We start from the raw sequence: 16014 nt of genomic DNA on the forward strand, positions 1-16014 counted from the left end.
TAAAATTTTATAAATTTAATCTAATATTATTTTTTTTGGATGGCAAACAAACAAAAAAGGAATTAATGGTTTCTCCTTGTCTTCTTCACTGATGGGCAAATGTGTAATTAAGTGTACTACATGGCTAACTAAACATCATCATGCATAACTAACTCGTACGTTTAGTTCAACACCCAATTAATTGAGGTGGTCTCGCAACTTGAGTCATAATTCCGTTTGGTAATGTGACAGTTTTGGGTATTAATAATTCCTTGCTTCATTCCCAGAGTCTTTTCTTTCTGGGGGCAGAATCGGAATGCAAACAATGAAACGCCTCCCTCACTCAGACTATTAGCACTTGTTCACTGCATGAATGTCATCGGTATATCAGTATATATTTAAGAAAATTATTCTCGAATCGCACACAAATAAACTTACTCTGAAACTGTGTCTTTCTGTCTGGCCAAGGAAAACAATATCACGCTTATAAATCAAAACATGCTAGACAGTTAAGTTCTCTTTCACTCTCTTCATCTATAATTCATTCATATCTATAATTATAGAAGTAAGAACTTCACAATAATATCCTGTCTCCATAAACAATCAAATTCTTACACTACTGTAAAGCAAAAGTGAAAGGCCTTTTATTCATTTGCACCTTTATTGCAAAGGCTAAAAATGCCTCTTGGTACAGTAATTAGAGAATTTGGATTCTGTATTTAATACAGACATTAAATACATAAAATATTTAAACCGTTGCAATTCAAATCAATGATCCTGAAACAGTTAATCTAAATTTTAACAGTTTAAATGCTACATATACTTAATAATTTTAACGGTTTAAATGCTACTGCTACATATACTTAGTGTTGTATTAAATACAGTCATCGTATAGTCATTGAATCTAATTGAATTAGATTAGTTAAATATTTTTGTACAGTTACTTAGGCGTCGGCCTCTCGTCATTTTCTTGACTTATTAATAAGCATTATTACAATATACACGGGCACAACTTTCCATTTTTATAGCCAACAAGATTCCAGAATGAAACCACGACGAACATTGCATGCCTGCCATGTGTAAAAGATTCACCTTACCAGCAGCTACTAACAGAATGACAAAATATATATCTCATGGATGGAGCACGACTACGCAAACCATAAATATAGGCTTTTATTAAGGTTGGGCTTGACACGTAATACCACTAGCAAAGCAAGGAGATGGAAGAAAACAAAATCATGGCTCATTTTTACTCCATGAATCAGCTTCCCCTCTGCACAAGACATTCAAATCTAAATGCGTAAATTAAATCACAGGAATATATATATATATATATAATATAGTCACAAACTTAGCTGCGAATTCAGACAAAGAAATGAACTTAAAAACAATAACAATAACAATGCGCCAGACATTTAATGTCGCTCGATTGTATTTACACTTTCCATCGTCATCATCACCAGTTTCGTCGTCTTCTACATCAGCAGATCGTTGACCCATCCGAGATCCGGGGCTGAGCAAACGGACCCGTTATCGTTTGAAACAACCCTGTTCTCACTGCTGAGGAACGTGCTGTTCGCATATAACTTCCCATTGGAGAAGCTTGAAGAAACAGAGGTTGTTGTTGGGGTGTGAGCGGATGGCGAAAGAATGAACTGTTGCTGCTGATCTTCGCAGCTAAAAGAAGTGGCGGGTGAAAGAATGAACTGCTGCTGCTGGTCTTCACAGTTAATTGAAGACATGTCGAGCCAAGGCAGGTTTTGGGATTTCGTGGCAGAAACAGGCGAAGCATTAGCTTCCATGAAATTCAGACCCTCCAAGGAGCTCATTAATTCTGTGAGAGCTTCTTTGTAGCTCACCACCCCCTGATTATTCACCAACCTACTAGACGTCTCGCATCCTGGGAGTCTGTCACAGTATCGAGAGATTGGCGACAGTCCGTTCGCGGTTGACCTGAGTTTCACCGGAGAAAGAGGAGGTGAAACAGGGGACGACGACGGTGAAAGTGGCGGCGACATGTGAGACATCCCAAACAACGTGGACGTCGGAGAGGAAGTGGAACCAGCAGAGCAGTGATGGCAAAACAAGCAGCAATTCTTGGATCCCGAGGCGGGGTTCATGAATTTGTTATGATTCTTGCACGAAGCGTGATGGTCGGCCGACGAAGAACTATGGGAGTGAGAATTAACAGGCAAAATTCTCAGCTGGCGAGGAGTGTGAGCGAAGAAGCACACCTTTCGCTTGCAATTCTTGCCATCTTTACAAGCCTCAGTTCGGTACCTTGCAGGGTGAAGCCAACACTCGAAGACGCCGTGCGCGAACTCGCAGCCATCACCGCGGCTGCACCCCCCGCGGCGATACTCGGGGCAGACAGTACCGGAGTAGTGATACCGGCGGGGGTCTCGGCGGCGAGCTTTCTCACCGGGGTGAGCGAAGGGGCAGTCGGTCCAGTCATGGCTGCGGCTGCGGGTGCATCGGCGTACCTTGAACTCGTACATGCGGAAGTGATCAGAGGAATAGAGATCAGAGTCGTCGGAGTCGGAGTCGGCGTTGAGGTTGTTGCGGGGGAGAAACTTGCGAAGGAAAGCCTCGTCGGAAGAGGAAAAGCAGGGGGAGTCGGGGAACATGTCGGGGTCGTGGATGGCGGCGGCGGCGGCGGCGGAACGGCGAGTGAGGAGCTTGCGGGGAGGGATGTCGAGGAGGGACTTCTTAGGGGAGAAGGGATGGAACTTGTGCTGGTCAGCACAGACGCTGCTCATGATGAAGGGGAGATAGATCGAAATGGAGAGGACGGAAATGGAGGGAGAGGAGGGGGAGGGATATATAAGAGGAAGGAGAGATCAGGAGGGGAAGGGGAGAGAGAGGAAGAAGCAGAAGCGTGGCTGCATCAGATTAGAGATGAGCATGCAGAAGAGGGTATGTGGCAGTGCTCCAATTGAAGTATCGCTTATGTGTTGCCGTCTCATCTCCCCTCCCCTTTTAATCTCTCTCTCCTCTCCCCTGAATATTCCAGATCACTTCTCTCCCTCCCCACCTTTCCCATATCCCCCCTCCTTTTTCTTTATTCTTTTTATTACTGGAAAATAATTTACATATTGAAAGTTCGAAAGTAAAATGTCATATTAATATGTTGCCCGGTTTAATAAAATATTTTATTAACGACAGGTTTGATATTAATTTAACTATAGTTTTAATCTTTAAACTAATATGTTAATTGATTCAATAATCAATATAATTTTCACTAACTTATTACAAATATCAATTCAAATAATTAAAAATTTAATTATAAATAAAATATTTAATTATAAATGCAACTCTTGATTTTTAATAAAAATTCTTGTTCACAATTTTCTAAAATTAATATTTATAATTTATTTTTTTAAAAAATATCAAAGAACTAACTATTATGAATTGTCTCTTTTAAAATTTTATGATTATCCTTGAAAAGGATTTAATGAAATTCAGACTAGCTTGAACAGCTCTTTCATTTAAAAAACAAAACAAAAGATTATGCAGCTGCGTTTTCAAGATTCATATCCGAGTTCACTTTAACTGCTTCCTTATCTTCTTTTATTATCTTAATATTAATAATAATTGCTCAATTATGACAGTGAACTAAATGTATTTACTCTGTTTCGTTTCAGAGCATCTGCTTAACTTTATTATAAATAATCACTGACTTTAGCTTGGATTTTAGACGGCTATATTTTTTTAAGGGCATTGTTATTAAACTCCCAAACTAATTTTAAGAGTTTATTATTTTTAAGTTTTTAACTTATAAAATTATATTAACTCGCTTATAAACTTCAAATCATATAAAACTCAATTAAACTTGAGAGTTGGACTCTTCAAGTTATTAATTTTACTTTTTGGCTTATAAAATCACGCCAATCTACTTATAAACTTGTTGAGTAAAATAGATATATATTGTGTAAAACTTAATTCGTAAAAGCAGTAAGATCAGGTTTAATGAAAAATAAAACTAAAAAAATTAATATTGATAAAAAAGGAAATAAAAATATGAAAAATAAGGTTGCCTATTTTAAAAGTTCTATGTTGAGTATAATAATATATGAATGTAAATAAATTTAATTTTAATAATTTATATTTAAATTAAATTATGATTATATTTTATATGTTAAAGATAAATTCTTATGAGTTCATAATTTAAGTTAAGCTTTGAATTTACATCCTTCTCACAAATTTATTCAAATGCATGAGTTTAATAACTTTGCTCAGGAGTATTTAGAGACATTTATTAACATTAACGAACTTTCAAAATATTCATATTACTTGAACAGAGTTTTAGTTTTTTTTTTTTAATAAATGATGACATGAAATTGGAATAAAATATAACATGATATTAAAATAACTAACAAAAACTCGTGATTCACTTTAATTCTAAAAACGCAAGAGAAATGGCGTGAAGGGAGATGGGCACTCCATGATAGTCAAAGGAACTTATATTTATGATTCCAAAGATTAAATTGCAATGTTTTTAAAGGGAGCTGTGTATTTCAGGTCAAAAAAGAAAAGGGGGGGGGGGGAGCCGTATATTCATTGCTCAAATCCACTGGTTCGATCTAGAAGCTCACATTAAAAGGAAAAGATAAAAGAAACATTTATTTAGGGTTGATATGTATGACACGGTGAGTGATCGGGTTCTCCGTAATGATAATGGTCTCATGGATATGTTGCCACGTGGATTTCTCACTTTTTGGGCCAAGAAATGCAGTTTCATTTAGGCCAATCAGAGATTTAGCTGGCAAGACACAGCCACATGGTCGGAATTAGGCTGTTAAGAAGCATCGGGAAGAGTAAGGCAGCCTTAGAGTTTGGACCGAGCCCATTAATTTCAGCGAACCCAGATGACGTGAAGCCCATAATATTCATTAAACGAATTGGTTCGCATTCAATGAAGTTTGGCAGTTATCCTGGAAACGTACTCCCAAGTCAAAATCACCTGGAACGAACTTTTGAGGACCACGCCATTGTGAGTCTTAACTTTCCAGCACTTTCTCTCCCAACAAAAACAATATCATTCAATAACCACGACACTTTTCCATTTCTGATTGACTCGTTGCTCACTCCCACGACTCCGTCGTCCATGCTATAACGGTTTATGTGATTCACTGATTTCAGTTCAAGTCAATTTACCATTTTATTTTATCATTTTATATTCTATAATAACGTGACCAAAATAAATCCCATGCATTATATCAAATTTTACAAATGAAACACATAATACCATGCAAGATATCCCAGTACCCAAAAAAAAAGGGGGAGAATGAGGGTTATATGAATGATTAATCTTACTGAGATAATACTTTCCTTTTTGTTGAGTACAACATAATTTATTATCTGATACTATTTATAAGTAGCTTCTTCCTTTTTTATGTACCAAAAGTTTAAGGAAGTAAGGTATTGGAGCTCATCAGAGTTAGGACATGCCTTCAAATTTAAAAAAATATTTACAAAGATATCCACAAATTGATTTCCAACAAAAAACTCACATTGGCAGCAAGATTTAAATTTTTAAGTCATTTTTAACATGTTTCATTTAAATCAAGGATTAGGTTAAAAATTTAATAAGTTTTTAATTTTACCCTATTAAATATACATATTTTAATAATGTATTTTCTCTCAATAATATCTAACATAATCAAAGTGAAAACTTGTGATAAAAATTTAATGATATTCAAAAATATAAGATATTTTTAACTGAATCTCACTCCTCAATAAAGTAGTTACTTGCTTTTAAACTAACTTTATATTTTTATATTTATCTCTATTAAACACCCTACAATAAATACAAAATCATTATTAATAAAGGCACTTTTGAAAAAAAAAAGTCAATAATTACACCTCAAAAGATTAAAAATGTCTTATATTTTTTAATATCCAACTCCTCAAAAAATGCCATATATTTTTTAACGAAAGGAGTATAACTTATAAATAAAATAAAAAAATTCTCTTTTTACCTAAATAAAATCAGAGAGGATATATATTAATTAACATGCTTGATTTCTTTCAATAAGTGCCATGCCCCGTGCATTTATATTAATTAACATGCTTGATTTAACTCTCAATAAGTGCCATGCCCCATACAATGCACGGGCAAGATATTATTTAATATGATTAGTTTACATGTGCCTTCAAAATTACTTTTTTTGTAAAATAAACTATACTATAAAGTATTTTAAGCATTGTTGTTGTCCTAACTATGTATTTAAAATCAATAATATTAATATGTCATTTAGTTTTTTTTTCTTTTTGCTTTTTTGCTGTGTGTGGTCTTTACTTGGATTGACCCATTAAACAAATAATAAATGTGAATGACATAATTGTAATTAAGTTTGGTAGAAAAGTACAAACCAAAAGCAAGAGTTTTAAAAAAATTAGTGTAAGGTATAACACAAAAAAAAACTATAATCTATTTTTAATGTTCTCAAATATTTCTTGGAATAGAACATCTAGAGGTTTAATGTTTAAATCCTTCTAGCTTAGACAGTGCTTTAAGTGTTTATTGAGAGAGCAAGAGAGCCTTGGGTGTCCAAAAGCTTCGAACCTCTGTCCTATGTTGTCCTCCTAGTTTGTAGCTCATCACCAATGTGGGTGTGCGTAAGCACCGTGATCGCTCCTACCCGCCTTTGCCATTGGTCCCTTGCCTTTCCTCTATTGTGTAACAGCTAAGTCTTCTCCTCCTTCCCTTGTTTCGTTGCTAGGCCCTCCCTTTTTCTTGGAGTAGCAATTTGACCAGACTTTTTCATGTATTGCATCGCTACTGTCAGTGGCGGTGCCAAGACCCTGAGTTATGGGGTGCAATATTTTAAAAATTAATAATTTAAAAATAATTTAATAATTTTAAAAAATATATTGTACCTTGCGTGGTTTCATGAAATGGAATCGTTAAGCAGTCATCTTAAAATTGATATTAAGGACAATATTTTTTTAATATAAGTTATTAGACAATTATTCATCAATGAATTTTTCTTACATTCTGCAATTGCTTTTTTTACAAATTTCATAATAGAAAAGGATTTTTTTATCATTATTATGGCAACTGATAATATCATTTCTAACTTTAAGAGAGTATAAAATTTTTTGGAATTCAAACATCTATAAAGTTGGACTAAGGGGTGCAAAACATTTTGATTAAGGGGTGCAAAATATTGAAACACATAAACCTTTCTTGTAATTTTTCCTAGGTCCAAGGGATGCATTTGCTCCCCCTAACTACTGTGTAACGCCACCTATGGCTGCTATGTCCGTTGCCGGAGCCTCTTGGTCAGAGTCGCTATTGTTGCAGCATTTATAATGATAAACATAGCCCCTTATTCTTTAAATTCTCCTTCGTTCTTCATTTTTGCATGCCATAGTCCCTTCTTTTCTTGTCTTGCAATCGTCGATTTGGCGCGAGGAAGCTACAAGTTATGCCTTTCATTCCTTAGTTATCTTGGTGAGTTGAGATTCCACTTTCTTTCCCTTGCTAGTTACTGCGTAAAAGTTGATTGGAGTGATGGCTACTTTGGGATTTTAATTTCATCCTCAGTTGAGATTATTATGCGGGTAGGAGATAATTTGGAAATATTCAAGTTAACTAAATTGAAATTTTGTAACATGTAAGTATGTGTTTATACCGTGAAAGATTTAGGTTTGTTAAAAAAAAGGATTTAATTACTATTTTGAGAAGCATAGTCATTCCAAGGTTTATATTGGAGAATTTTGGGAAATGGAATTGGAAGGAAAGAAGTTTGGTAATAATTTGAAAGTTAATGTCTATAAAGTGTTTGATAAAATGTTTGATAAGGGGAGTTTTGTTGATTTATGTGATTTGTGAGATTTCATTAATTCTCGTGAGAAGCATAAATGGTTTGGATAATGTTTATTCATGTGTTGACTTGAGTGTTACAAGAAATTGTTGGTTATGGAACTAATGTATAACTAATTGAGTTCTTGAGAGTTGAATTGCTCATGGTTATAAACTATAATGTTGTTTTATGACTCATTTTTGGTGTGCACTTTAGATATTCGATAAAATGGGTTATAGAAGTATTTTGGATTAATAGAGTAATAAAGTTTAGGTAATTTCAAATTTATTATAGATATATATTTGTTGTGTTAGTGTTAGAAGTAAGTTTATTGAAATTGTAGGATGTCTTACAAAATCCTATTATATATTATAAGGAGATTTGAAGAGAAAGAACTTAGAATTTTAGTCATAGATTAATGCATGTAAGGTGTTCAAAAAAATATTTATTAGGAGAAATCTTGATTATGGTGACAAAATACGTGTGATGTTTGTATGGTTGTTAGTTATAGTTATGGGAGGCACTTATTCTTTACAAAGGAAGTATATTTGAATTTATAGAATTTTGAAAAAGATATGTGATTGAAAATTTAAGGATCATGTTTGTTTGTTCTTATAGTAATCTTGAGATATATATATATATATATATAAAGTGTTTGATGGAAGGTTGGAAAAGAGGAGGTTAAGGCAAGTGGAATAAGTCATAGTAAAAGTTGTCTGCTTTCTATAAGAAGACTTAAAACTTTGATTATTGTTTATACAAGTATTCTAGAGGTTTATTGATTAAACTCAACACATAATTTTATTGTAAATGATAACATATTGGAGATGTTCTTTTCTATTCTTCTAAATTACCTTAAAGAATTGGGTTTGCAAAATGTATAAAAAAAAATAACAATAATATCACTTGGGCATTAGGGAATTAAAAAGTGGATAATATTACAAAAGCAATTAATTAAGAGTAATTTGTGTACTTGAGAATATCTTAGGCAAATGAATAACATGCCAATTAATTTATCAATAAAATTTTATTTTCAAGATTTTTTTTATATAGATGATTCAATAACAATTATATTACGTATTTAATATTTTATTAATTAAATTATTTTATCTTGGGAAATTATAAGAGATATTGAAGGATATTTGAATTATGGCATGTATATATGTTTTTCCTTATGAAGGATACTTTAAAAAAAATGATGAGATTATTTTTATCAACTCTAATTATTTTTGAGTTAATCAATAAATATCAAATATGGACATTAGTTGCGAGATTTTATTTTAGCAAGTTTTTAATACTTAAAGCTATGCATGTGAGTTTGACTTTAAAAACGAGAACTGTATTTTTATAGTGATAATTTTCTATCATGTTTGCAAATAAATTTAAAGGGAATTTTATATAAGACACTAGTTATTAATGGCAGTTCTGTTAGCCCTTGACATGTCAAGGTCAATGAATAGCTAATTTAATTTTCACAAGCTCTGTTATCACATTTGTTATTTGTAAGTCTCATACTTGTGTTTATTTTTGTGGCTTTGAGCCGTGTTTAATTAGTATTATTCATGTAGACTGTGTATCCATATTTGTCTTCATAGTATAAGCTGCATTTAGTTATTTACTAATATGGACTGTATGTCCACATTTGTGAATTGTTTTGACAAATCTCTAAAAATATAAATTTTAAATTAATTAATGATTGCACACTCTAATGATTTTTAATTAGCAAGTGTTATTATTTTTATTTATTTATGTATTTATTCAATCATTTTAACTAGCTAAAGTTAAATGTAAAACTGCTTTATCATTGTAGATCTAAATTTTTAGGTTATTAAAGTTATATAAAATTTTTATTCTGAGCTTATAAATTTGTTTATATTGAATTGTTTATCTTTAATTTATGTATATGTTAAAGTTTATTCATTTCAAATTTGCAAAATATTATGATTAGGATATTATTTATTGAAAAATATTTTAATTTCAAATAGCTTGTACCTCCGTCAGATCATTCAAGGAATTTTGCTACTGAATTGATGTTGTGACACCATTTTGGTTAATCTCTATTTTTTATGTAAAATTTTAATCTATATATTATACTTTTATAAATAATGTTAGAGGTACTCCATATAGACTATGATTAGGATCTTTATTTTGTCAATATTTTATCTACTAGCTCGAAGGAGTTGAGTTCCTAGATTTTATAATACTTCTTAAAAAAATTGTATTGTACTATTGAAATTTTTACTAAAATATTAAGGCTTCATTTAAATGAAAAGTATTTTTTTTAATGAAACATTTTTAAGTTAGGCTTAAATGATGTATGTTTAGGTGTATATCTTATGCTGCTTACTCTTATATTTTAGAGTGTGACATCAATTACATTTAAAATGCATGGCATGTTATTGTTTGTTTTTATGTGCATTTTTCGTAATTAGTTCAAAAGAAAATTAAGACAAGACCCAATTGACCATGCTTCTGTCATTGTATTGTCAAAAGGACTTAATTACTCATTTTCTTGCGTCAATAAAAACATAGATGAATAACATATTTTAAATAGACAACACACAAAGACACCAAAACATGTGTTTCTTTTAGTTAATTTTCAAACTTCTTTCAAACCTCCAGAAAATAAGATCCTCCTAAATGCAAGAGAATCATGCATAGAAAATAATATAAATAGCATCTTACAATGTAGACACAGTATGTCACTCAACCAAAATTAAGTACCAATGATAAGGAAATTTAATGGAAGTTTAAAAGACAAACAATCAACTAAAAGCATGCGCGTGCACACATCCTAATTTTATTTACAAAATATATAAGAAGATACCTTTATCATTCCAATAGCTGAATTGATGTTACTGTAGGCAAGGTTCTTTGCCCAAAGATGAATTGAAAATAATTAATATTATGGCAATAATACTTTCCCATAACCAATCCAATATTGAATAGACACAGCAAAGTTGATTCCGATGCTTTGTCAAGCATTTTCCCTATAGATAAAATTGAAACTTATTACAAGCAATATCATTGGCCAAAATCAATAAAAATTGTGGACGAAAAAATTAATAAAGAAATTTAGTGTCTGTAAAATTAAAAACAATATTTACATGTTTTTATAAGGTGATGAATAAATAAGTGGCACTGGATATAAAAACTTGAAAAGTTTTTGTCACATGGACATGTGCCATTGTTTTAAAATCGTGCTTATTAGATTATTGAATGAGGTCCATGATGGACTGCTTAATTGGCTGGGGATGTTATCAATCAAGCCTACTGACATATTCATTGAAGTTGAATTTAGCTACATCATCATTAACTGAAAATCAGCTACTATAGGAAGCTTCAATGAAGGGAATTTTTTTTCTAGAAAAATGCAAATACAAGTTCAATTTTTTATTATAATTTAATTTAATTTAATTTTCAAGTTTGTGAAGAAGAGAAAGTTTAGGAAGTCCTAATTTACTCATGGCACAACCAGAAAAGGAAAAACATATACTGTAACATCTAAGCCAAGATATACAACTAAGCATGGATAAAACCTACAAAAAAAGTCAAATTTTGACGCACAGGATGATGAGGAAGAAAAAACGAAAGACCTTGTTGTGGAGCGGCTATGGAGGACGAAGAATTCGAACTTCGAGAGAGTGAGGTGGAGGGAGGAGACGGATGGTGGGGAGCTATAGAATGTTATAGTCTAATGACAAAAGGCGGGAGGGGGAATGAAAGAGTGAAATGGGTAAAAGTCGGAAATCAAGAACTTCAAACTGAGAGGTGGGAACCCAACTTGGCACCCAAGAAAGCACTGCCAGGCCTATGCTTAAATCTTCTTGTCTTCCGATAAAAGTGGGAATCCCTCCCACGAGACTTGAGGAGGACAATCGAGGGAGAGTATGTGAGGATAGAATTGATGGTAGAAGGTGGGAAAGCGAGAATGAATAAGTGAAATGGAATCGGTGAGGGGTACCATAGCAAGTCCACCGCAGCCAGTTTTCTGTAAAAGCTACGCTAAAAGAAACCAAGGAAGCAGCAGAGTATCTGCATCAACTGGAGGGCACTTTTGTCAGTGTACTGTCCATGTACCGTGACTGGCTCACCAACTTTTTGATATAGAATTGATCGATTGAAAATTGTTCATGTACTGTAGACTTGAAAGTCCAAAATTGGTAAAGGTAATATAAAATTCCAAGAAAAAAATTAGGAGCATTTTCGATAATTTACTATTCATGTACTGTTCATTTGGCATCCCAGATATAGATTGTTTCTGTTAAGTAGAATTATGGGCCAGGCTTATCTTAGGCCCACTTACATACTCTAACAATACTTGGTGTCTCTTGTTTCTGCTTTTGAGGGATAAATTCTCTCATAGATGCAGTTACATTAATTAGTTTGAATTATAAGAATTACTTATTACAGCTGGTTACTTAATTAGAGTGAATAAATCGATTGCTTTTACAAAAAAAGATCTGACTATCCGATGAAAGAGATGGCAACAAAAGGCAAAGAAACAAAGGAAAACAACTATCATCAAGCGAGTCGTCAAGGACCGAATTCGTCAGCCCCATCGTCTGCTTCTGTTTAAGGTTCAGCAAACGAATAGACTGGATTTCTCAAAGCCCTCCTTACAGGCACACCCTGTGAGCTTAGAATCAATAAACACGTGGATAACGAATTGTAATCACTAGCTAAGAAGCGTGCCTTTGCAAGGAGGTAGAACCAGAAGGACAGGCAACTTAAAAGCTAGCCATATTCGAGCACAATGATCTTACAAAGCAGGGGCACTCGATACAATAAAATAACAAATTCTAAACAGATGAAGCAGATCCTGCAATGTGGCTGCAACCATCCGAACTATTCATTTAGACATACACATTAAAGAATCTTGAGGAAAAAAAGTAGAAGCATATCCGACATTTATACACACAATCAATTGCGCTGCAGCCTCCTTAGCTCATCTGATGTTCGCACATCAGATTCTTGTGCACCACTGGGGAAAATGCTGCCAGGCATTTTCAAGAGCATATCATTGGAACCTCACAACAATGCAGGATATGTCATCCTTACTCTTCCTAGCCACGGCCTCATCTATCAAGCGCTTCGCGGCAGCCTGAGGATCCTTTATTTGTCCAATAGACTCCACTGCTTCTTGGTTTGACACAACCTGTCAACGTGCACAAAAATCTTATGTTTACCGAAAATTGAAAACTTTTAATCCTCCTCTTCATTAAGTGTATATTAGAATATTGTTAGATTATTATAATACCCGCCCTTGATTGGAATCCGGATATTGTATTAAATTAAATAAATATTTAATTCAATATCTGATTAAATTAGTTTTAATCAAATCAAAGATTAAATAAAGATTTAATTTTGAATAAATCCAATATATATTATGAAATAAGATATTATATTATATTGAGATTTATCTTCTTATATCCCATCTCTCATCAAGAGACTAGATTTATCACGATAAGGCTCCCAATATAACTTCACCCATGCTATAAATAGAGCTAGCTAGGTGAAGGACAGAGAGGACACACTAGAGTTCAATAATCATTCACATTCACCCTATTCCTCTCTTCCTCTATCTTTCTCTTGTGAGGCGCATTTGGGTTGATATCTCTGTGCCAAGATCTGGTATGCTTTTTACCCGAACTCATTTCATTGTTTATTTTCAATAAATATAAAGCATGGAATGGGAGAGTAAGAAAATCGCTAGAAAGTTGACCTTCCATATTCCATCACTTGCTAGAATAAGGAACTCTGTGTCATCATCTATCTCCTTCATAACCACATCAGGTTCCGAACTAAGATGCATTTTCAAGCTCTTATCACCAAAAGCCCTAGCTACTGCCAGCTGCCCATCTACACGGGGGACATCCCCTGCAAGAAACAGGAATTCAGAACTACTCTTGAAAACCAGAATCAAGAACAGATCAGAACACAGGACTCAACATTTACAGCAAGTCAAGTACTTGTTATTGAAAAACCTAAAAGATTAACTCATGCAACCGCGCGGCTTTCTGAATTTGAGAAAATTGAGTTTTGCATTGAGAGAAAACCATAAGAACATCTCAAACAGCTGGGCTGGCTACCTGGAATGTTTGACACGAAACCACCACGGCTCTCGATCAACCTTTTTTCCTTGCTAGGCTCGTGATCAACTGATAGTTGCTCTGCCTTTCCATTCTTGCAAATTACAGCTCGAGAGTCTCCAACATTTGCTACTACAAGCTGCCGACCATTAACAAGTATTGCAGTTACTGCAGTTGATCCTCCTCGTCCCAAGACAAGTGCTTGTTCCAGTATTTTCTCATCTGTTGTAAGATAAGCTCTCTTTACTGCACTTTCTGGGTCATTCCAGAAGTCAGGCTGCTTGCAGCAAAGTGAAAAATGCATCAAAGAAGAACAATCGAAGCAGGTTTAAAAGAAAGGAAAACTCTATCATGGAAAGCATCAAAACTATGGTTTTGTTTGGATTAAGGAAAATAGGAAAGAGGAAAAGGTTTAATTAGCTCTAAAATGAAAGTTTTCCTCCTTTCTCCTCAATCCAAACGTATCCGACAGTTACCAAATTTGAGATAGTCTGACCATTACCTGTTGCAATATGTTGTCGAAGAGGTGGTTCTGCAAATAGCTTGCGACGTCATGACCCAGATGGCCATCAAATATAGCAAACAGTCCCAACTCTTTGTCCCTTTCTTGCTTAAATTCTGAAACTAGATAGTCTTCCATAGCATGGCCTGATTTTCCCTTCATTAAGTGAAAGCCATGCGTGATATGCTTTGAAATTTTGCCTTTTCCTTTTCCTGTGTCAGGTGTTGATGTCCCAAATCCAGCTTTGGCCTACAAGAAAGATTAAAATCAATCTCAGCTTTTCTTACTTTGAAAGCCAGGCTCTGGAATTGAAATGAAGCCTCGTGGATTCAACTTTCAACATTAAAAGGACAAACTACCCGGATTATTAAATTGTACACGGTCATTTCACAGTCATTTCATTTTGTGAAAGGATATGAATTTGAAAAAAATATTCAATGGTATTGCCTCACTGGAAGTTCAACACCTCAATTTCTTCAAAGCGCAGGTCCCTATGGCCATCTTGACCATATACTGTTTCTCCAATCATCAATTAAGTCGTTAATATGCTAAAAACTAAAAAGCACACTCCTCATCTGTGTCAACATTCTGGTTAACCATATGTGATGCAATGCACAAAAAAGCCCCGAATTTATGGAACCAGACAACACTATATCGTGGTGTTCCTCAAGGAGAGAGAATCAATATTTAAATACAAACCCAAAAGAACAACAGAAATACATGAAGCTCTAACTTTTATTATTATTATTATTGCCAAGATGAAGCTCAAAATTCAAATACTGTTAATCAAACTAATCGAACGACTAAACATGTTGCATCACTTATATGGAAACAAATCGGTAAGTTGAAGATAACTACAGAATATGGCCAGAAATTGCAATTGCAGAAAGGAACCGTGAACAAATCCACTATACCATCTGAAGAGAAAGAAGGATTAGAACAGCTGGGCACTTTCAATTAAGCGTGAGAAGATTGGATGCTCTCCTACTTACCTTCATCTTGTAGAGGATTTCTCTGCCAGTCATGTTTTAATTTCAAGAGAGATTATGAGAATCTGCAGAGAGAGAGCGAAAGTGAAGATCCAGGAGGGAGAGAGGACAGGTGTAAAATAAGGAAGCTTTGACTTTGAAGCACGTGACCTCCCCGTTACTTTAACATTTTAAAGACCGCGTTATTTGAAAAAGAACGCGTTCTTAAGGATGACTTTTCTAGACTTAGTCCCCCCCCCCCCCCCATTTTGCTTTCACATCATACATCGCATTAGCTTCTCCTTTCCCACTTGCTTCTTCGGTTCTGTTTGGGTCCACGGAAATATTTTCCACGAAAGCGAATAAATTTTTTCTATTCTCTCTTTGTTTCAGAAAAAAATCTATTTTTTCTAAAGCTGCCACGTACTCAACTTAACCACTACAATTATACAATTTTTTAATATTTTTTCTAAAATTAATATTAATAGCATTTCTTGAATCAATCAAATATTCAGAAATTAAACATTCGTGATTTTTAATGAAAGGGGGTTGGAAAAAAAAAACAGTGGATTATGATTGCAGGGACGTGGTTGCATGGATCATAATCATGTTCATGGGTGACCTGGAAGAGGCGGGGCTAGTTGATGCCTTGAGTCAGTCAT

General features: G+C 34.0%; 2 protein-coding genes across 3 annotated transcripts; both read right to left on the reverse strand.

Annotated features, from left to right (window-relative positions):
- Nucleotides 1-1138: 1138 nt before the first annotated feature.
- LOC129316398 (zinc finger CCCH domain-containing protein 2) lies at nucleotides 1139-2962 on the reverse strand. The gene has a single exon (XM_054960803.1). It carries the CDS (start codon nucleotides 2736-2738, stop codon nucleotides 1455-1457), a length of 1284 nt encoding a protein of 427 aa, XP_054816778.1. The 5' UTR covers nucleotides 2739-2962; the 3' UTR covers nucleotides 1139-1454.
- Nucleotides 2963-12500: 9538 nt separating this feature from the next.
- LOC129314792 (probable protein phosphatase 2C 58) lies at nucleotides 12501-15533 on the reverse strand. 2 transcript variants are annotated; one of them, XM_054958215.1, is made up of 5 exons: nucleotides 15377-15533; nucleotides 14385-14633; nucleotides 13883-14159; nucleotides 13516-13670; nucleotides 12501-12948 (listed from the first exon to the last, which is right to left on the reverse strand). In XM_054958215.1, exons 1-5 carry the CDS (start codon nucleotides 15407-15409, stop codon nucleotides 12811-12813), a joined length of 852 nt encoding a protein of 283 aa, XP_054814190.1. In that variant the 5' UTR covers nucleotides 15410-15533; the 3' UTR covers nucleotides 12501-12810. The 2 variants fall into 2 exon arrangements, with proteins under 2 accessions (XP_054814190.1, XP_054814191.1); XM_054958216.1 differs by having other exon boundaries at nucleotides 15299-15464.
- Nucleotides 15534-16014: the final 481 nt, after the last annotated feature.

This window comes from Prosopis cineraria, unplaced genomic scaffold (assembly GCF_029017545.1).
Source record: "Prosopis cineraria cultivar Desert tree isolate PC_DT_omini unplaced genomic scaffold, ASM2901754v1 PC7, whole genome shotgun sequence".
NCBI lineage: Eukaryota > Viridiplantae > Streptophyta > Magnoliopsida > Fabales > Fabaceae > Prosopis > Prosopis cineraria.

Excerpts from the sequence above, each read along its gene's own strand:
- LOC129316398 (XM_054960803.1), bottom strand. The coding sequence starts at position 2,738 with ATGAGCAGCGTCTGTGCTGACCAGCACAAGTTCCATCCCTTCTCCCCT.
- LOC129314792 (XM_054958215.1), bottom strand. The coding sequence starts at position 15,409 with ATGACTGGCAGAGAAATCCTCTACAAGATGAAG. Across the intron at positions 14,634-15,376 it reads AAATCCTCTACAAGATGAAG|GCCAAAGCTGGATTTGGGAC; the intron begins GTAAGTAGGAGA and ends TCTTTCTTGTAG. Across the intron at positions 13,671-13,882 it reads TTTCGTGTCAAACATTCCAG|GGGATGTCCCCCGTGTAGAT; the intron begins GTAGCCAGCCCA and ends TGTTTCTTGCAG.